The sequence below is a fragment of the Gallinula chloropus genome (genome assembly GCF_964237585.1).
Source record: "Gallinula chloropus genome assembly, chromosome: Z".
NCBI lineage: Eukaryota > Metazoa > Chordata > Aves > Gruiformes > Rallidae > Gallinula > Gallinula chloropus.
This window is the reverse complement of record NC_140089.1, coordinates 81,177,626-81,199,568: the sequence shown is the minus strand read 5'-3', so window position 1 is coordinate 81,199,568 and position 21,943 is coordinate 81,177,626. Positions and strand designations below refer to the sequence as shown.

The window sequence follows — 21,943 nt, the reverse complement described above, 5'->3', positions numbered from 1 at the left end:
CGCAAGCTTGTTGTACGAAATGATATAATTATGGATATAGATTAGGGCTGTAGAGAGTGATTTAAATTGGATTTAAGGAGAAGGTGAATAGAGCCCTCCCACTCAGTTATTTATTTATTTATTTTAATCCTGCTTTCACATAGATTTTTTTTTCTGCTATCATTATTTTATTTCCTTCCCACCAACTGGAGAGTGCTGCCTCCCTTTTACTGCCCTCCTCCCCCATCCTCCCTCCCAGAGGTGATAGTGGCCAAGCTGCAGCTCCTGGGAGGGGTGTAAAACACCTCCAGGACTAGAAGCTTGCTCCTACCCTGACCTGGGACACGGACAATATAGAGAGTCTCAATCCACACCCCACCAAGGGTAATGTGTTTTGATCCCTTTTGATATCTCAGGCAGTAACCATCATCCTTTTTCCTCACCACCTCCACTGTCTTCAGTGTAGTTTCTCCTGATTTACACCCTGACCCCCACATCAGACTCTATCTCTCTCTCCCCTATAACTATTTTCACCTTAGGCATCCACATAACAGCTCACCCTGGTCAGATATCATAGTCTGATATCATAGATATCATAGTACTGGCATCTCAGAAGGAATTCTTTATAGAACATCACTTAAACAAATTTTATTTAAGAATATGCTTAATTCTGCTTCCTCCATCCTTTCTTTCTCTGAAAAAAAAGCTAAATGTCAGGCCTAACACTAGCTGAGTGCCCCTTTTAAAAGCTGAATTTCAATCTAGAGATATATCAGTAGTAAGAAAGCTTCCTGGTGTTAATTTTAAAGCACTGGTATTTCGTGCTGACTTGGGAGATCATCCCTGGGTTTTGGCATCAGGCAGAGGATTTGGAAAGTGACATTAACAGATCTACTTTCTTTGAAGGACTTGGGAGTCATTTCTTGACTTCTGCCTAATGAATAAGTGCTGCCTTCGTTAAATTTATATTTATGGCCATATAGTAGGTCATTGGCTTGTTTTATGTCCCCAGGTTTATGGAAGGTTATCTGCCATGGTCACCTTGTGGCATCTTGGCCAGGATTGTCTTGCAAAGAGACAATTGTATCTGAGCAGGCCTTTTCCCGTGGAGATATGGAAATGATCAAATTAATATAGATACAATGTCCAGGGAAAAGGCTCTTGCCCTGAGCTGCCAGATGAAGTTACTATTAGCATCTGTTTTCACAGTACACCTTTAGTTTGCCCTGGCAAGGCCAGATCCTTAGCTTCTGTAAAGCAGCAAGGCTACATGGACTTCAGCAGGTCTGACATGATTGATAGTTGTCCTCTGGGCCTCTCAGCTTCTTTCACTTCACCAGCTGATCCTCAGTATGCACATTATATCACATTTAGTCTATTAAATATCTGTACGTTGCAAATAAGATCTTCATGAGTCTGACCGCAAAGAAAGCTATTTCCAATGTTATCTATGAGCCCATTTGCACACAAAGCCACCAGCACATCCAAGGTCTTTTGGTGATCTTATAACTTAGAAAAGCGCTAGTTCTGGTCCAAAGGCCCCTTTAAGGTGCTTTATGATATGCATGTCCCTTGTCTAGTGTTCCCTGTATCCTATAGCTCTTACCAGCTATTTAACTCCTGAGCCACAGAGGGCTTACACCCTAGCAAAGACAGTGTACAGAGGAGCGGAGATCCACTTCCAGACCTACATGCCTGTATTCAACTAATATTTGCAGTAATAGAGAAAACTGGCCTGCTGGATGGAGAGAAAGGGTGACTGAGGTGGGGTAACTCTCCTGCATTAGCAGGGCATGATCTATGTGGAGGCTGCAGAGGTGCACATCCTATTAAGATACGCATATCTTATTGAGGAATAAAACAACATTTCCTCACATTCTCCTTGTGCCGAGATACAGAAATGATTCATATTTCCCCAATACTTTGAATTTTAGCATGTGGTGTGCTCCAGCCCACAGTCACGTGTAACCCCTGGGGCAGGCTGGCGTTGGATTGTGAGCTCCTTGTACATCTGTGCCCTTGCTGAACTTCTCATGGGTCATTAGTATGTAGGAGGGCTGTCACTTTGCTGAACACAGAATAGCCACAATTTCCTCAAGTGTCTAATCTGTGTCTTGAGATTTCTGGATCGATACCAGCCGTTGGCTTCATCCACACTACAGCTGGAAGCACAGGCAGTTATGCCCTTCACTAGGTTTAATTCATCTGACAGAGTAAGCAGCAGCATGAAGATATCCTCACGGCTGCTCAAGCTACCTTGGCTTCGTGCCGCGGTACCCAGCCGGCCCTGTAGTCTGTGTCCCTGCATTTTCATAGGCCGTGTTGGCCAGCATGGACACATGCACTGTACTGGAGTCACATCTTCATTTGCTGAGTAAACACAGTCTTTGAACTAAGGAAGATGAGTTCTTCGGTGAACTAAAGTCATCACTTTTGTTTTTAGGACCTGCCAAGTTGAATTCCTGCAGGTGGTGACTTACCACCACTGCTGTTCGCAAACATGACACTACAAATCAAACACCAAGCCCCAAGCCAGGGCTTGCTGCCTCCCCATGCTGTCTGTTCCAACAGCCTGGGGATGCTTTCAACTCACTCCATTTCAAGAGCATGCAGGGATGGTTGAGTCAATATTACGGTGTTGTGTTAGACCAGCCACCTTGCATCTCTTTACCTATGAGCAAGTGATTCCCAGCTTGGAGAAAAGCTGACTGAAACCAGTGGAGGGTCTTACCACTGTCTTGCATGTGCTGTGAGCCAGGAGGCAAATGTCTGCGTGATCTGGGCATCCTCCTGAGAAAGAAACACCCAGTTAGATACTGCCCTTGCTGACAAGTGGTAGAGACTCAGAAAATAATGAAGTCTAAAAGCTTTGTGTGGGAGAGAAAAAGGTTGCTTTGAAAGGTCTGTTGTCCCAAACTCTTTAAATAAAGCATTTACCTAGTTTTAATATTTAATCTTAAAGGTGAACCGTGATTTTCAGTGTGTATTTCCTAAGCAGAATGGCTTAGTTACGATGGGCAGAGTATGACTCCAGAGGCAGGAGAGAGATTCACAGATGGGGTAAGGAGAGCAGCTCAGCAGTTAGCCAGGTAGTCCTGATCATAACTGGGAGAGTTGACAGTGCCACATGTGCCCAGCTAAGGCAAGGAATAAAGGAAAGGACCACTGCTCAATGACTTCTACCCTATCAACAAAGAGGCAGTCATTGCTAATTGTCAGCATGTCAGAGAGAGAGCGAGCACGTCAGAGTACAGCCTCAGCTGGAGAGGAAATAAATGATGTGAGTATAACTCCCAAGCAGTGGAAACAATTTCTTCTAGCTCTATAAACAGATGAGGGCAAACAAGGAAGGGCAGTTGCCTTTGGGGCAGACACAGTAGATCATCTCTTTTACTGCAGACTGCAAAACTGTGGTTGTTTTATTAAGACTTGCTCCTTTTATCACATGTCCCCTCACCTGCCTTGGGAGGTATCTTCTACCTGTCAGACTTGGTCATTTGGGTGGGACCAAGTTAGTATGATCCATTCTCCCAAAAGGAAGCAGGAGCTAGTGTATCACTCAACCTTTCATATCCATCCACTTTTCTTCTGGACCAGTATTCTGGTTTTAGAGGAAGACAGTTTTGAGTATTAAGGTTAAAAAGAATAGACTTAAATTACTTCTTTCTTGAAGAAGGCAGGAATAAGTAGAAAAATGTTTTAAATTTTCCAAGCACTTCCTCCAGTTTCCTGGAACATCTACTCTTTAAAAATATAGCTTTGCATCTCTACCACTGATCTCCCACAAGTTTTAATGTATGCTCCTCAAACTCCTCTTCAGGGGGGTGAAAATCCTTATGGTAGGGCAATGCTTTCCCATTTTCTGTACACAGATATTTAGGGACCTGGCAATAGTCTGCTAGGGAATCAACCAAACAAATTCCAGCCTAAGACTACAATCCCACTTCTTCCCATTACTACCGCACCCTCAAAGTCCTTGTGATCCAGTAATGCCCAAAATGATAAGGAGCTCCAGAGCTTAGCCAACTATTTGGGTTTTTCCCCTCAAGATTTGGTCTTCTCACCATTCCTCTTTGTCTTTTGGGAGAAAAGTGCCAGACCTTGCAAGCTTCTGTCATGAGCAACAGTGGTATTTGAGGTTAAGGTTCAAGTTGGTATTTGTATCTGTAAGAAAACACTTTGCTGGTGTTCATTGAGTCTGTAACACTCATATTTTCCAACCTCCCCAATGCTTTGGAATACAGTGTCTCTTCTTGAGTAGGTCAATGGCACTAGATTTCCTTCTGGGAGGCCCACACCTCCAAGTCCTTGCCTCCAGCCACACCTCTGTGCTTCTAAGAAGGAAGAAGGTGGGATGGAGGCGAAAAAGTGGCAGGTCCCTAAGGGATCATCCTACACGTATAAAGCCAGAGGGACTGCGTAAATGTAGAACTGTGCAGCACCAATAAATACAAATTAAACTCATAACAAGAAGTGAAATATTAGGGTCAAGGTGACATTTGGACTGGAGGTTCAGCCAAGCTTTGCTTTAAATATTTTATTGCTGCAGATAAAGAAAGAGCTTATCCAACACGTTTCTCTCTCTCTCTCTCTTTTTTTTTCCTCTCACTATCAACCAAAGGGGAAAAGGAAAAAAAAATATCTTAACTAGCGTTGGTTGTATTTGAGCTAGACTTCAAAGTTTCACAAAAATAAACAGTTTTATGGGGGAGGAATGCACACTTGTAAAGAGAGAAAATGCACTTTGAAGCCAGCAAGGGACTGCATGCCTTATGCAGAGATTCACAGCATCCTCCCTGGAGCAGACAAATGGTGTCCCACTCCCCTCCAAGCAGCATCTCTTCTCTCACAGGAGGCTGCCTGGCAGCAATGCGGTCCTTCGATGGGATGTGGGGATAGCAGGAGCCACTGCTTTGTTCTCTTCTCCTTCCTCCCGCTATGCCCCTGTTGTTTTCTGCTCTGATTGAAAGTTTCATGCAACTGTAGCTGTCATTGAGATCTGAGTTTGCACAGCACCTAGAACAGTGTCAGTCCTGGCTTAAGATGAGGGCTCTCTGGGGTTGATTACTGCAGTGCCAAAAATCCTCATGTTCACATGTGGGCTTCATAATTTAAGCTAGGGAAAGACTGTTCCAGAGTCTCACAGTGTGACAGGTGGGGGGACAGAGCCCTTCTGGCCATCATGAGGGGCTCTGTACATTCCTGTCCATAGGGTGAGCAAGCTGCTCCTCTTCTGGGACCTTGAGCCCCTGAGTGTGTCTGTCTCACATCACATATTGATGAGGGAAGAGAAAAGGAGAGTGCCTGTCATGTTTTAACCCTTTAATTCCTTCTCTCTCTTGTGTCTCCACAGCACAGAGCCCCACTGCAGCAGATCCCTTGCAGCAAGCCTACGCTGGAGTGCAGCAGTACGCAGGTCGTTAGTATTAACACTTTCTCCCAATAAACCTTTCTCTTCTCTAAAGCCTTTAATCTTTGAACACACCTGTGGGGGCTGGAGGGAGGGGAGGCGTTTGCTGTTACAGGGGCAAACTGAGGGCCACAGACCCTGGCATTAAATTGACACTTCTTGTGAAAACACACATAAAGCCCAGGGTCTGCTCTCCCTAAGGAGGTAACCTCCTCCCTTCCCCCAGGGAAAGGCTTCCACTGACCTTTCCTATGGTGCAGCTTCTATGGCAGAAACAAGTCCAATCAGCTTAGCGCAGTGCACAAGTGCACAACCAGGCCACCGATTTGGTGGCCACTTTATGTAACAGGTCTCCTGAATAACGCCACAAGGAGAGGAGGCAACCAGACCCTGTAGAGCCTGTCAGAGTATGTATGGTATGTCTGTACATATCTCTATTTTGGGGTATCTCTGCATTGGCCGTATCCCAGACAGTTAGTCTGAGCTCGCTTAGGAGCTACACAGACACACTCCTGGCTTCCCAGCAGCTTTCTCCATGGATTCCAACGGGTCAGCCTCCACTCACATCGCTCTGTACACTGAGCAGCTCCTTTTCAGTTGATGGACTGACACCAGTCAAAGTGACCTGGTGCAGACCATGACCCTGCCATGTTCAGCCTCCCCTTGCGAGGTGTCTATGGCCAACATTGCAAGGAAGCTGCCACCCCAAAGTCATTATTTCCTGTGGTAACTGCAGCAATCATGGGGTCCCGCTGAGGAATGGCTATTATCTCATGTCAGCCCTGTATCTAGGAACTTAATTTAATTCTCCATGTAGAGCTTCATTTGCCGGTGTTTTAGTTATTGTCATTTATTGCTTGTGAGGTTTGATAGATGGGAAGCAGCTCAACCCTTTGAGCTGTTAATTAACCCCTCTGCACACACATGGCCCCTATCCCACTCTCTCTGGGCTCGCAGGCGACCCATACTCTGTATTTTTAGCATCAAGGCACATCATCTACCATCTGTGGTACTGAATGGCTCCCCTTGTCTGCTTGGTGGGGGAGCTGAGGTGGGGAAAATTGTTTAATTGCTGCACAGTTTCCACTGCATTTGCGTGTGAGCGAGGAACTCTCTACAGACATGAAAGAAAATGTATATCCAATAGTGCGTGTGCAACTGTGTCTATACAGTGTGTGATCACAGGAAGGTTAGAGTAAGGGATGAAACACATGTGTGAAAGAGGATGCAAATTAATCATGGTGCAAGAGATATTATGTAAGAAAATGTGTGCATGCGCCCTTTGCATGGCTGTCAGCATGGGCATCAACGTGCTGAGCTCATGAATTAATGTGTTTGCAGTGCCATCTGGGATGGTTACGCTTCTCTGCTGGGAGAGATCTCAGCAGAGACCCCCATTTACACAGCATGGCTGTCCCTGGTGTTACTGCTGATGAAGCTGTAGGGAGGGTGGGTGCCCAGGGCCATGTGGCACTGCCTGGAGCACAACTGTGGTGCTTCTGCCACATCTTCAGCTGCATAAAATGGTCCTTCACAGACCCAAAATGCAGGGGGAAAGCTCACTTCCAGCTTGATAATGATAGTTTGGAGTGAAAGCTCCTTGGTTCCTATCACTGAAATCTATCCCTCTTTCTTCTCTCCCTTTCTCTCCCCTATAGCTGCTTATCCTGCTGCTTATGGCCAGATTAGCCAAGCGTTCCCACAGCCACCTCCCATGATACCACAGCAACAGAGAGAAGGTGAGTGAATGTGCTGTCCCCAGCACACCACCCCCACTGCATTGATTCCCCTGATGCCATCCCAATCACTTTCCACCCCCATCCCACCTCTCATACACCTAGAGAGGGTCCACTGAATGCCCCATTGCTTTGAATTCCTGGTCCACTGAGTCTTTTCTCAATTTCCATATGTGGCACTGCATCATTGGCACTAACAGTAATATGTGGGAACATCCTCATGGGGAGTTGCTGCTGAGATCTCCTCAATCCACAAGGAAGGAAGCACACAGATGTGCATGGACCATGGGAAGATCTGCTATCAATATAGGCAATAATGTCCAAGACAAGCAAACAGAATGCAGATAAAATGCAATTGGATTGGAATAAAGGCTTTACAGGATGCATATCACTGGTGGCCCTTCATTAGAAGCCAGTAACATGGCTTTACACACTTGCTATTTAGAGATAAGAACATGGTATGTAAAAGAGCTTCTCTGGTCCTTTCATAGTTCACTGATAATCTGGAGACAGGAATCAACCTCTTTAGGGCACAGGTCTCTATGTCAGGTTGATATTAATCAGATAGTGAAAGTATCTTTTCAGTTACACTGACTATGAGAGGAACCTGGGCTGCCTAGTCTGCAGGGCAGGATGGCTGCACTGGAGACATGAAAAGTAAGGAGAGGTGAATCTCTCAATTTTGCATGCAGATGTTTTGGGACACAACCATTCCATGTGATGTTCCCTTTACAGTCAGTGGGGAGCAGGGGGATCCTCACAGGTCACCCACTCAGGTAGTCCCAAGCATGGTCCAGGGAATCCATTGCTTGCAATGGAGGAAACTGCTCACCTAAGTGAGGCGTTTAAGTCAGATTACTGTAGATACCCTCTTTAAATAATTACATTTCAACTTTTATCCTCTATTAGATCACTAATTCAGATATATTCTATGTTATACATGTTATTATATATATATAATGACATTTAATATTTTAATATAGTGTAACAGTCAGAATGAAACAAATCAAGATTACACTATCAAACTAAAACATTCTGATGGCCTAGAACTACTTTGGGGAAGAAATCTCATTTTGCAGGAAAATTAGAAATGTTGGCATTTCGATTTAATTTGGAATTAATTTTTTTCCGATGTCAGAATTTCCTAGGGAACACAACTTCCAGCTCCTGATTAGCTCTAGTACACGTCCCTGCTGTGAGAACAGATGCACAGACCTAACGTATCATTACAGAGATGTTTCCCCCATGCTGAAGGACTTTGCTTTTTATTACTTACTGGGGCTAGATTAAGCACAGGACAAAATGGCGAGCAGATCACTGCTTAGCATAGCATTGTGCCAGGAACCATCAGAAGGGAGGGATAGCTGTCGTACACATTTTGGGGACCCACTGCCCAGAGACCCCCGTTTTCTCAAGGTACTAGTGCATGCCTATGGATTGAGGGTGAGTGTCACCCAGTGGACAAGTTATCTCATAACTTCTTGTTGCTTCCAAGCAGCTGGTATGGAGGATGCTTGTAAGCAGCTGGTATGGAGGATGGCTGGTGTTCTGATATATGTAATGAGCCACCAGTCTGATGTAGGTTGCTGTGCCCAGCATCCTCCATCTTCCTGCAGTGTTTAGATGCTGTGGCTTTCTCTGCCGCTTGCTAGAGAGAGAAGCTCTAAGACACAGCACTCCCTTCTAGCAGAGGGTCAAGACCTTAAAGCATCTCTAACCTTTAACAGAAAAACGCAGCAAGAGGGAACTCTAATAATAATAACGCTCAGTGCTGAGAGGAGCGCTTTATGTTTGCAAGGATGTGCACAAACATTGATTCGTTAATGAACCAGCCCTACCACAACAATAACATCAATGATCACATTGTTAATAACAATGCTAACTCTCTGCTCCTGGATCCCGGTTGGATAACAAGCCCAGAGCAGCTTGGCTGCTGCAGCGTTCCTGTAGAGATTAGTCATTACTTCCATGTGAGCTGCCGGCAGCTGACGAGGTGCATAGGGTGGAACAGATCCAAAAGCTAGAGAGAAGTCTTCATTCAGGCCATGTCAGCCAGGCGAAACTTGGGGGTGATTTTAAATTTGTATGGTATTACTCTACTTGACATAGATTCTGAAACTCAGAAGTACAATTAAGTATGAAAATAAACTGGTGCAGGTTTGTGATTCTTATATGCCCTGTGCTCAGGTGTGCTGGGGACTGAATAGCAAGCAGGGGCAGAAGAGGCAATGAAATTCCAGCCTCTGAGTATCTGCTGTAGAGGTGAGGTGTGCAGCTGACCAAAGGCTGTAGGCTGACTTCACACAGCTTTATGGGACAGCCCATTTTTCATTACAGTTGGAAGAGCAGTCTGGCCACAGCCTTTTTTATGACGCTGACTCACAGTGTTGGGGATGCAATGATAGATAGCTGATGTCAGCTCAGGTGTGTGGACTTTACTCATGTTCTTGGTGGACACTCAAGGACAGGGTTGGGTCTGCTGCTGTCCCCATACTAAATAACTAACAATGAGCTAGAGGGTGAGAGCCTTGGCTTAGCAGGTCAGGTCCAACCAAACAAAATCAATATGGACTCAACACAGAGTTCTTTAGGATGTACTCCTGTGCCATCAACCACAGTCTTCCATTGGCCAACATGGTTTGCCTGTAATTTACAAACCATTCGTAAAATGTGAGTTCCTTAAAACTTTTCTTTCCATTTTGTTCAAATCAAGGCTGTGTTTCTTGTGTATTAACAAACAAATATCTATAACTTAAAGCCCTAAAACCAAGAGCCATGGTAGCTGTCAGGGTAGAAAAGAACCTTGATTTTCTTATAATGTGTTGTGAGGGTCAGTTATATTTTGGGCTGACTCACAGCCCATTCAAAAACTAAAGTAAAGTGTGTGGTACATAATTTTAGTAGTTAAGTATACTGGTCTCCAATTATCTATTAACTCAGTCCAAAATAAGACCTTTCTCTCTAACAAGATAGTTGGAGTCTTCACTAGGGTTTTGCCATATCAGCTGTGACCTTCCTCTTGCTCCAGTCCTTTAAAACTCACTGTACATGTGCACTGGGATCTGGCTTTCCCCTTCCTAGCATTATGAGCTGAACAACTCATGCCTTTGGTTTCTTAAAAATGCAGACATATATACAAAGAAGTGGCCATGCACATAAACAGGTGTGCCTGGATTAATTTGACTCAGGCAGAAACCACCACAACAAGGTAGAAGGGCTGAGAGAGAGATCTCATTTATGACTTCTTTACTAAGGAGTCTAACTGTGATAGGTAGCTTACGGATGGATGGATTTAACAAGAAATTGCTTGTTAAATTCTAATGGCAGAATTTTCATATGAGAGGATGGTAAAACAAATCGAACTACTCCAGGTTGTTTCTCAGTAGCAGGTGGAGTTTTCAGCATTGGAAATTAGCAAAAACCCTCAGTAGTTGGGAACAGAGTTTGGCCTTGAATGTCTAAGTTGGTATGGAAAGCCACAGCATGGGTTTCCCAGCCACATTTCAGAGCCAAACTGGGCTTTGAGGATGGTCTCTGATTTTTCACATCCTCCCTGGTCTCTTCCTCTTGGTCTCCCAGCAGTGTGAAGCAGAGCTGATTTCAAGGTGAACTAAGGGTTGTTCTCTCCTTGAGCCCAACCTCTAAGCCCGGTGTAGATGAAGTTGCATGCCTCCTGATCCACCTTAGGCCTTAGTAGGTGTTTCTCAGCACATGCAGGCAGAATCCTTACTCGTGCACAGCACATCCAAGACCCCAGGAAATGCAGCTGGCATTTTTGAAAGAATTTGCCAGTTTTACAGAGCTAACTGCTGGCTCTGGTGATGTCAGTGGGAATTTTGCCACTAATTGCAGCAAAGCCAAGATTTTACCCATTCTACTATAATGTGGATCTCAAATCCCACAGCAGAACTGCTCTGGGGCATGTTCAGATGAAGGAATGAATTTTTTTCCCTGCTATTCTGGACCGTGGTCTTCTCCTGGGCAGAATTTTCTCAATTCTAACAGACACCTAAGGGGGTCGGTGTTTGTTTAACACTTTCAGACTGTTTCAAATCTAGTTTACCATGCCAATAACTCCACATTGTGTGAGTTACTGGAATGAACTGCAGCAAGGAATGGAGAAGGGATGGTTGCTCACTGAGGAGACTAAGGAAGAGGCAGACGGAAGGTGGGGGGAAGATGGAAAAGCTTGGCATGAAATAGGGGAGCCTGATTGTGGGCCACTGAGGTTCAAAAGTAATTTAGCTAAGCAGATGACCGGGTGCCTAATTAGTTAATTATCCCACTGTACCACTATCTCCCCCATTTGGAAGAAACCCTGTTACCATCCTTATGACCTCTAGGAAATGCACAAGATGCAAAGGATCAGCTGTTCCTTCGTGACAGTCCTTTTAGCAAATTAGTGGGGAAAATTGTGCTTAGCAAATATTCATTAGGGCTTCATTTTCCATTAATCCAAAAGGAAATGTGGAGAGCCTGTGACTTCAATCACGCTGAGGCCCAGGAATTTTAATGAGCTTTAAATGGGCATCTGTCAGAATCCTGACTTCGCTGTACTTCTCCTGCCAGCCGGGGGGGATGAGTAATGGCTAATAAAAGGTGGGAGCATCTAGGCGAACTCCTCTCCCTAACAGGAAAGGCAAAGTTGTAATTTGCTGTGTTATGACACCGTAATTATGCCCTGATGAAGAAATCGAGAGTATTAAAAAGCCCTTTCCTTCCCCACACCGTGCCCTGGACATAAACAGGGGAAAGTTGGCTGAGACACGTCACAGGTTTGTAGGCACATGGGCCAGGGGGAAGGAGGAAACCCTCCTTTTCTCCTGTTTCACTGATGGCAAGGTGCACACACTGTACCCTTTTTGTCCTGACTCCAGAGAGCTGGAGTTACCTGCTGAGGTCAGTGCAGAGCTGGGCAGCAGCTGCAAGTACCTTCGGAAATAAAACCAAAATAAAACCAATCCCTGCCTCTTCAAACTATACAGTTTTCTGCTGGTGAACAGTACAAGAGTTTTAAATATTTATACTGTTCAACAAAATCACTTGGACACACCTGTTCCCTTTTGACTTTTGCTCAAGTACAGCATGCTTAAAACCAAAAATCCCATTGAAAAGTTTCATTCTAGGCTGTTTGAACTGAGGCAGAATGTCCTTCTTCTGCCCCAAAACACAATTTCAACAGAACATTTTCTGAGGGTCTCTACTTCAAGAAAACCCCTGCATATTCCAACAAAAGACTCCTCTATGGATATCTTTCCAAGCACCCTCTGAAGTCTGTAAGAGTATATGTTGTAGCACCAAAGCAAAAAATTCAATTCCTTTTGTCTAGTAATTTGGATTTAAATCCATCTGTAATCTCTCTTGAAGAACTCTCCAGACTGGGGGTCACAACCAAACTGTCCAAATCTGGAAGAGGCTTCATGCTAAATCAGGCTAGGAGTTTGAATGTGAAATTCTCCAAAACATAATAAACCTGTGGGTTTTTAGGTATCTTTCTACTTGTTATTACAATCACTACACAGACATGAGAAGGGTAACGAAATTTTCACACAGACACTGAGAAGAGGCATAGAGTATTGTGAGTGACCCAAAACTCTACAGATTAAAAAAGACTATGAGGAACACACATTCTCTCATTCCTTTTGTTTTTATTTTTCCATTCTGTTTTTCCATGGCCACATGTGCTGCTGCATTCTTCTCCCTCTAGATTTTTATCCTGGGAAGGTTAATAAAGTTAGCATAGCCTCTAAGTGGATTTCTGAGTTCCTGGCTTTCTGCTTTGTCTGGGAGTCTACAGACAGCTTTCTAGAGTTGACCTCCTCACCAGTCAGAGAGCGGGGATACCAAAGCAAATTTCCACCATGTGCTTTCTCATATTCTATTTCTCTCCATTCATGGGTTTTCTTTTTCTCTTGATAGGACCAGAGGGCTGTAACCTGTTTATCTACCATCTGCCCCAGGAGTTTGGGGATGCTGAGCTGATGCAGATGTTCCTGCCTTTCGGTAATGTCATCTCCTCGAAAGTGTTTGTGGATCGGGCGACAAACCAAAGTAAATGCTTTGGTGGGTAAAGATAACAAAACAATTAGATTCATCCAGGAAAGGGCTTTCTCTGAATACTTTACCTTTCAAACTGCTTTCTTTCTGCTTAAGCTTTATGATTTCTTTCAATTTACTCCTGTCAATACTTTCCCCCTTCCCTCTTTCTCTCCTAATTGTCTCATGCTCAGAGTTGTGTGCACTGCTTAGGGGGGAAAGTCTGGCATCTCACCAGCACCAGGGTGCTGCGGCTGCTGGTCATGGGGTGGAAAATATCCCCCCCTTGGAAGGGGAGGTGGGAAGGGCACAGAAAAAACTAAAGCACCTGGCGCAACATGGAGGGGGATGGTGGGGTAGGTGAAATGCTGACAGGATCAGCAACGGGAGCATGCAGCAGAAGGGGCATTTATGTACCTAAGGGTAAGGATAAACAGGTTATGGGGTTGAAAGGAAGACAGAGATGTGGGGCAGCTTTCCAGCAGCTATGATGCATTTGACTGCAGTGGGACTGGGGCTGAACATCAGTTGAAAGCCTGGTCTTCTGGGGGGATGGCTGCTTGGTGGGCTGCAGGCAGCCATGCTCTGAGCCCGCTGCACCTGAGCCAGCACCACAGTAGGTACAGATAGACCAAACTAACCCTGTGCCTCAGCTGACAGGCCATGCTAAGAATCTGTTTTGGAAGCTGCACCGTGCTTACACAGCTCTGGCCTCACTGCTGGCTCAACCCCACCAGCTGGAGCATGGAAACCGCACAGCCTCAGCTGCCTGTGAGCCACCAGCTAGGGACACCCTGAGATGCACCCAGAAATGGAGGACTCGGCCAGCCAACAGCCATGTGGTGATGTGTGCATGGTGTCCAAGTGCGATTCTGCAAAGGTGTTGCTGTGGATGGTCCCTTCTGGAGTGGGGACCCTGCCACATTGTATCCCATCCCACCTGGTGGATGGGGGATGTCCCCATCCATATGCCTACCACTGAGATGTGCAATTTCTGGTTCTTCACCTTCCTGCGCTCTTTGCAGACCTTCTCTGAGAAGTGCAATGGGACAAACTATTGCTTTTCTTTTCCTGTTACTTGCAGCTGATGTGGACTCTGTCTCTCAGGCAAACTTCCAGAGTTAAGACTTATTGGAGTTTCCTTTGATTCTAAAGCCACTCTCAGTCTCCACACTATGCTTCCCTTCCATTCTGCCTTCCTCTTTCCCTTCTTGTACAGCCCACCTCCCAAAAATCTTACCTCATCCTTTGCTAGCTATCGTGCATGTCAAACAGTACTTCCAAGAGTTTCATGCCCCTTTTCCATGCACAGCTCCTCCTGCTCATTCACATAGGGTCTGAACAAGTGATTTACCCCTTTGATTGAATGAGCCCTGCCCCCTGATGTGACAGGACACAACATTCCCCTTCACCAATAGTTACTGGGTTTCTGTACTCTCAAACTCTAGAGGAATTAAGTGCAAAGAATTGGGTGTGAAGAGGCAGTTGGGAAATTCAAATGAGAAACTGTGAATAAGTCCCATTCTCTACGGAGCTCACCTGCTATTTAGAGCTTTAACTATAGAAAAGCTCCCAACAAGATGAGCAGACCAATGCAGCTCTAGTTGACACTGAAAACTAGTACTCCAAGGATACCCACATGTTAGAAATGTACCCCTGTCAATGAAATTGCCATTTCTATTGTAAATATTTAGGGGACTATGGTTCCTGGTTCTCCATGTATCAGCAAGTGGGAAGAATAAAAGGTAAATAGGGAAATTAAAGGAGAGCCAAGCACAGCAAGGAAGAGTATCTTCTGGGCAGGTATTCACATTATCTCCTCTTAGCTCAAAGGCTCTCTGTCCACAATAATTCAGGAGGATGGCAACACACACCTACCTTGTGGGGCAGGGTTGTAAGGCTGGCTTTATTGCTGCTTCCTAGGTACTTTGAAAACATAGCCGAGCAGAAATTGAGGGATCTTAGAAGAAATTTTCCTTTGTCACTGAGTCTTCCTGGGAAAACCTGAACATCAGCTTGTTTGATAAGTAACCTCCAAAACTAATACTGGGTTATTCCAGTCAGAAAATAAGATGGAGTCCTATGAATGCATAGACTCAAGTGCACAGGCAAGCGAAAGTAGGAATTAAAGATTGCTAGCTGATCTTAGCCACCTTATGTTAGCTTCTAAGACATGAATATCCAAGTCCTGTCAATTTTGGGTTCCAGGTGTCAAGCCCCAGTTTTCTCTGGCTTTAACTTACTTTCCCCATAGAGCTGAGTGCCTGCTGTGACTGTTGGTCTTGGACAAACATGTTGATTGTGTTGTCATGTCCACCACCTCCAGAAGGACAGAAATAGCAGAAGTAAAGGTAGCTAATTATCACAATTATGTCATACTGCTCTTCAAAACCTCCCACCCTGCTGACCTTCAACTTTAGAGCAGTGTAAAAATGTGGAGGGTATTACAGAAAAATCAGGCTTTTCATTTGTTTTGCTAAATCCACTGAAGCTGGCACTAATTATCTTTTTTTTTGTTCAGAAAGTCAATTTAAAAATAAAATAAATTACTTTTACCTAAAGGAAGAAAAGGATTTTGTTAACTTTGAAAGTCGGAAAAATCTTTCCTTTTCTGCCTAAACATTTCCCAAATCTCAACATGTAAAAACATAGCATTTGCATTCTGTTTCACTTTATTTTTTTTTTAACCCAGCTAGAGCTCTCCAACTGGTAGCCTGGGGGGACAATTCTGTCTGGCCCCAGAAAGATATTCCACCATTATATGACCTTTTAAAATGTATCTGCTATGCAGATCCCAAGTAAATTGCTGTAACAGAGTCTAGCCTCAGGTTGTCGAGAAATTGTCAAGAAGTCCTGCTTTAGATGAACTTAAAAAAATTCTATGGAGAAAAATGTCACCACGTTTTTTTGCATGGGAACAAAAAATACTTCATTTGCTGCTCTTGTCTCACTGTTGAACTACCTGTAAGCAGCTACCCTGAAGTGACAGTCAGTAGAGCAGCCTCTCAGAATAGGACTTCTACTCCTCTCTGGTTTGCTCTAAATCTCCCCCTGCATTTCCACCAGAATGTTATTTCCTTTGACCACTGCTTCCAGGATGGTGTAGGGGCAGTCATGGGAGTGTTAGGAAGAAAGTGACATCAGCCACAAGCCTTTCTCCTGGTTTCTAAAGTCCATGACCTGCAGAGAACTTCTAGCACCTGCACATGATGAAGAAACTATGCTGTGCCTTTGACTTTCCTAATTCAGGGGCTGCTGCCTCCTGGCAGACAAAGAGCAGCAGGAATGAAAGCTACAGTAAACACCAATCTCCATGAAATGTGAAAGTGCTCAAAATATGTCAATTGTTTTCCATAGCAGGCCTGCGTGTTGTAGTGTGTAAGACTCCCTGAGAAACAACCATGACTTCTTCTTACTGAAAAAAGTCACTTAAATTGGGGGTCTTCTTTGTCTTCGACTTTTCTTCTACTGCACACATCCAGGCTAGACCTAAATCCTTCATTTGCTCTTACAGTTTTTCAAACTTCTGGCTTTTATTTTCCCCCCATAACATGACCAAAAGCAGATGACACTTCTCCTTCCCACTCACCAATACCCTGTCTCTCCCCATGGCCTGAGCCTGCATCACACCAACCATATCAGCATCATCCTGGGCTTCTCCTCAGGCCCTGTCTTGTCCACCTTCTCATATTCAGACTTACTGATTTCACCTTCACAGCCCTTCACCATTCTTCCCTCCTCTCTCCACTCTCACTAGTCCTTCACTCAATGTCCAGTTGATACCCGCAGCCTCTTCCCATGCACTTCTTTTGGATCCAGCATGTTTCTCCCACTCGGCCATGCTGCCCATTCCCAGTGAAATGGCAGGGCCACAGCAGAAATCCTTGTCTCACTCACGGATAATTACGTACACTTAGTTGGACACTCCTTGAAGACAGTGACTCCCATTCTTACAGCAGGCTGATCTAGGAAGTCTTGCACAGATGCACAGTGTACTGCAGGATGAACACCAACTTCTGCAGGACCCTGGAGCTTGTCTCTGCAAGGCAGAGACTGTACTGGGTCTCTCACCTTCCCACTATATGTGTCTAAGTTCTTCTGTGTGTAGGTATGCTAAATGTCAGAGGACATGAAATACATCTATGTGCTGGTCTCAGTAGTTCTGGTGATAATTTCTCTCTCAGTTATGCAGACAATTTAAATATGACCAGTTTGTGTACAAGGCAAAAATAAAACTCCACCAAAATGACACTATTAAGGCTGCTAAGGCAAGTAGTCAGTGTGAGAAGATTTGTTCTTCACGCTGCCCACACTCAGCTACTCTATCTCTGTCATAGGGTGATGCTATAATACAGTCCCAGTTTCAGGAGTACTCACTGTCATTGCATAAAACAGGTTTTAAGAAGGCATTTCAAAATGTTAGAATAGTGAAACACTGAGACAGATATGTTCTAGGAAAATGTTTCAACAGAGAAGAGAAAGAAAAGGCTAGGTTTGGGCAATATTAATTAGGAAGACATGACAGAAATTAGAAAAATGAGGATGTGGATCGAGCAGCAGAGGCCAAATGATTACCCCAAGGTGTCAAAATAGACGTAGATAAATTAAAGCTGGAGGAATTGTTTTATTGGTGCACATGGAAATTCATTCTTCTAGTCACCTCTTTATGAGAGCAGCAAGCATAATCTGCCAGCTCTTTGCAGACCGTCAAGCAGTGGACACTGTCAAGCAAGTTCTGCTTCATGGCCCTCCCTTGTCTGCTACACGTGTCTCCTTAGCATATCCCCATACCTCAAACCCACTGGTTGAGCAGCATCAGTTTCTCCCTGTGGGACAATGACTCCAGGCTGCTGTGAAGAGCCTCTTCTATGCCCACACAGACACTGCAGTTTCCTTCCACTCAGCTCGACATGGTCTGAGACCCCAGGTGTGACCAACTACAACTGCTGTGTGTTTTTCTCCTTGTCTGTGCATTCGAGATGGACTTTCAAACTGGCAGTAGGGATGTCCCACCACTTTTTGAAACATCATACATAAATGCACTTAGGAGCATTCTAGCTTTGACTACAACCCGAGAGGGCTTCTTAGGGCCATAGGTTTATATAGCCTAAAGGAAACATCTTACTTGATTCTTGATACAATATGGACATCAAATTTTATTCCAGATTCCTGCAGGGAGTCCACTCAAAAGTTGCTATGGGCAACCTCATTTGGAAAAACATCCTGTCTTCTCTGAAGAGAGAAGATAACACAATTCGATGAGGGTCATAGTAGTTATACCTTCATTTTTAAATATATCTATTCACTACTAAACTTCTTCTGGCTTATAACATGTGAAAAGAAACAGGGGAGGCAAAGAAGAGAGATTAAAAGTGAGAAAAGCAGTGTGGAGTGATGACTGGTCACAGGAGAGATTGAAGCTCAGGAGAAGCGCTGAGGGCTGGGTAGAGTTGGTGTCATGTTATTAAAAACACAATGTGGTGGCAGAAAGGTGGGCTGGAAGCTGCAAAGCACCTGGCAGGTTGTGGCAGTCTACACAGTTTCAGTCTGAAAGCTGAAAAAGAAAGAAGCATCGAGAGACTAGGACATAAGCAAAACCAGGCAGGGCCCTGGGACCAGGTGTATTGCAGCTCAGGTCTAAAGTGCATTGGCAGCACTCCATAAGACATAGGAGTGGGAACAGAGGACCCTGAGGTACATCAGAAAAATATTGTTCAGCACCTGCTTGCAATGTGCCTCCAACACACTCTGCCAAATCTGGCAGTTTCTCATTTAAAAACAAAGAAAGAAACAAACAGCAACACGCCCCACCCCCCCAGCCCCCACTCCCCACCCCCCACAAAAACCCAAAACTCAACCCCTCTTTAAATTCACCCAGTGAAATGAGCAGGTCCAGGACTAACTTGGTATAAGGGTAAGAAATTCCAGCCACATGTCCCTTCCCCATATGGGCAATCCATGGGTCAACCTAGCTGTATGCCTTGGGTTCCCTTTCTTGTAGCAGGACACTGAATCCTTTGAAAAGAGCTTTAGGATCCATGGATGGAGAAAGTTATTTATCAGGTGAAAGGTTTTTGAGCTTTCTTTTATGATTCTTTTGGTAAATAGAAAAAGTCTCACCAATTATTAGAAAGCACTTGGGAGAAAGGTCCAGCTCTGCTTGCTGTTGTTACCAGTATTATAACTACATTTGATTTTTTGAAAATAATTTTTATTTTTAACCTGCTTTCAAATTCCCTAAGGAAAGTCTCTACTCTAGCCTTTCTCCCCAGAGGCCATGGAATTAGACCACGTCCTCTACTTTGTGTGATCTAGTGACAATATCTTTTGTTTCAGGTCCCTGGGCAGTATCAGATTGCCATTCCCGTGTAGCTACAGGCTACAGACCAAAACTCAGAGTGTAATGGAGGAAGCCACTAATTTGAGTGCCTGAATTGAGACAATATGGGAACAATTTTCCAGGCCTGTTAAGCATACCTGACTCCTGGGAGAGATCAGCACTATTTTTTTTTTTTGTGGTCCTCTCCACTCTGAAGGACCTGGCAGAGAGACAGGCAAGATTTGTGAGGCATCCAGCTTAGTTGGAAAGTATGCCAAGGGGAAGAGGACACCATTATAAGGGTGCTTAGGGGTTCTGGAGGAAAGGGGAACAAGGCACAAAAGTTTATTTGCTACCTACTCTCTGTTACACTCCAAAACCACCAGGCTCTGACACTTCAGGTCCACAGGCTAAGGATGGGACCCTTCTCTTGCTGATAAGGAAAGAGTTGTGTGAGTAACAGAGAGAAGGAGCTGTTCATCAAACTCCTGCACAGCACCTCTAGCCATTGCAGTTTGATGGGGGAGGCTTTAGGGGGAGGAGGAGGAGCGGGAGAAGTATTAGGGCTGTGAGCCACTATTCATTTACAAACTATAATTAATTTGATGTTTAGATTAATTTCTGATGCACTCTCAAAGGTGCACTGAAAGCATTTTTCCTTTATTATAATGTTGATTGCTTATTGGGGAGATAAATCTAACTGTCAGTTAATGCACTGACTTACCAAAACTTTCAGACCAAGCAAGCATGTATGCACAAGGAACAGCTGTTTGCAGCTCTCCAGTTAAAGGGACAGCTCTTTCTTTTCCCAATAACTCACATTAAAGAAAATCTATACATTGTACACAGGGACTTCTGCTTTCTTTTGTAGCTTAACAATTTATTAGACAAGAATATGTAAGCAGAATCTATCTTCTATTTATCTGTCTGTCCATGTGTCTGTCAGTGTTGTATCCATCTCTCCATGTGATAAAGTCCATATAGAATAATTCTAAGTTATGGATATGCTTTCACATAGCTACTCACATGCACACTCACACAATCATTTAAAATGTTTTTACTCATGGGGTAATTAAATAGAGGAAGTCATTATTGCAGGGTCTTTGTGGCTACTCATTTAGTGGCCTTCAAAGGGGGAATGGCTGTTTATGTGACTAATAGAAATGACCAATGTTAAGAGTTAATGTCAGAAGAATGAAAAAAAATCCCAAAATTTTTAAAAGAAATAAAAAATTTAATGCTCTGGGCTTTGACTCAATCCATCAGCACTGGGACCTAGGCAGAAACCTGAACAAGTTCTTGTGTCCCTGCACAATGCCACCTCCTCTAGAAAACCTTTGACATTAGATAAGAGTAGATGAACCTGAACCGCATGCAGCTGGTCCCACATGAGCTCCAGGGATATTATAGTTTCAAATACAAGCACCCCCATCTGCAGAAATGCCAGAGAAGGATCTCTACTGCTACTTTTATTGCAGCCAGAAGTTTCAGTTCAGAAGTCAGAAATAATGATGACTCCAACGGGCATGCCCATTTCTAAACTCAAGGTGACTGATCTGCAGAGCACAGACTTACCACATCCTGCTCTTGTGAGACTGCAGAACCACCACAGCATTTTGGCTACCGATTACACCTGGTTTTCTTTTTGTTTTCCCAAGATCTCTCTGATGCAAGGCAAATTCAAGCTGTAGAATGGATGAATCTGTATCAGTCCACTCAACCATCCATCCGTCCCCCTATATATCTATCTTTAACTTCTTTATATCCATCTATTCTGTCTCATTCGCTGCACAGGATTGCTCTTCAGCATTTTGAAGTCTGTCAGCCAGCTAGTGACTGCGCAGCTGTTCAATAGATCCTCAAAGCACTGTGCTTGGCCTCAGGCCTTCCTTCCCGCACAATATTCAAACCCTGCTATGAATATGAATTTATTATTATTTCCTCATCTGTTTTCCTAAGGCCCTTCCCAGCAGAGCATTTGAGAGGTTCACAGAGCTAAGTAACAGCATTTTCACAGTGCTCACGGTGCCCGTGTTTCACCAAGGGGATGATGAAGCATGGAAAGATGTTCAAAACTATTTATTAATCTTGGATACCTCATCTGAGATGCCATGAGCCTGATCAGGCTGTTTGGCTATTTTCACGAAGTACTTAGCGCAGTGCAGGCCATGCCATGTTTGTGTTCACTTCACATGCAGGAGCAGGCGGCAGCATTTCTGACAGTGAAATTTCAGGTCACATGCCGAGCACCAAGATAAGAGGAACACACAGTAAAGCTTCATATTCACTTGCAAATTAAAGAGGCATCACATAGCTGCTCAAGCCCCATGCTGCTACTGTCCATATCTTTTTAACATTCATGTGCCATTGGCTCTATATGGGCCATGACAACTCATGACTGGGTGTTGCTTGGGCATGGGTCAGCAGTGAGAAGGCCAGGGACTGTCCCTAGACAGCAGTATA

General features: G+C 44.3%; 1 protein-coding gene across 14 annotated transcripts in view; it reads left to right on the top strand.

Annotated features, from left to right (window-relative positions):
• Nucleotides 1-21,943, top strand: part of CELF4 (CUGBP Elav-like family member 4) — a gene marked incomplete at both ends in the record, with an annotated part of 688,465 nt that overhangs the window by 654,326 nt on the left and 12,196 nt on the right. For 4 of the 14 annotated variants that reach the window (XM_084278576.1, XM_084278574.1, XM_084278575.1 and 1 more), the window contains 3 exons: nt 5,333-5,398; nt 7,048-7,128; nt 13,045-13,128. In XM_084278576.1, the coding sequence (XP_084134702.1) occupies nt 5,333-5,398; nt 7,048-7,128; nt 13,045-13,128 (231 nt within the window). Of the gene's footprint in view, nt 1-5,332; nt 5,399-7,047; nt 7,129-13,044; nt 13,189-21,943 lie in introns of all 14 variants that reach the window. The other 10 variants (XM_084278569.1, XM_084278567.1, XM_084278568.1 and 7 more) reach the window with 4 other exon arrangements.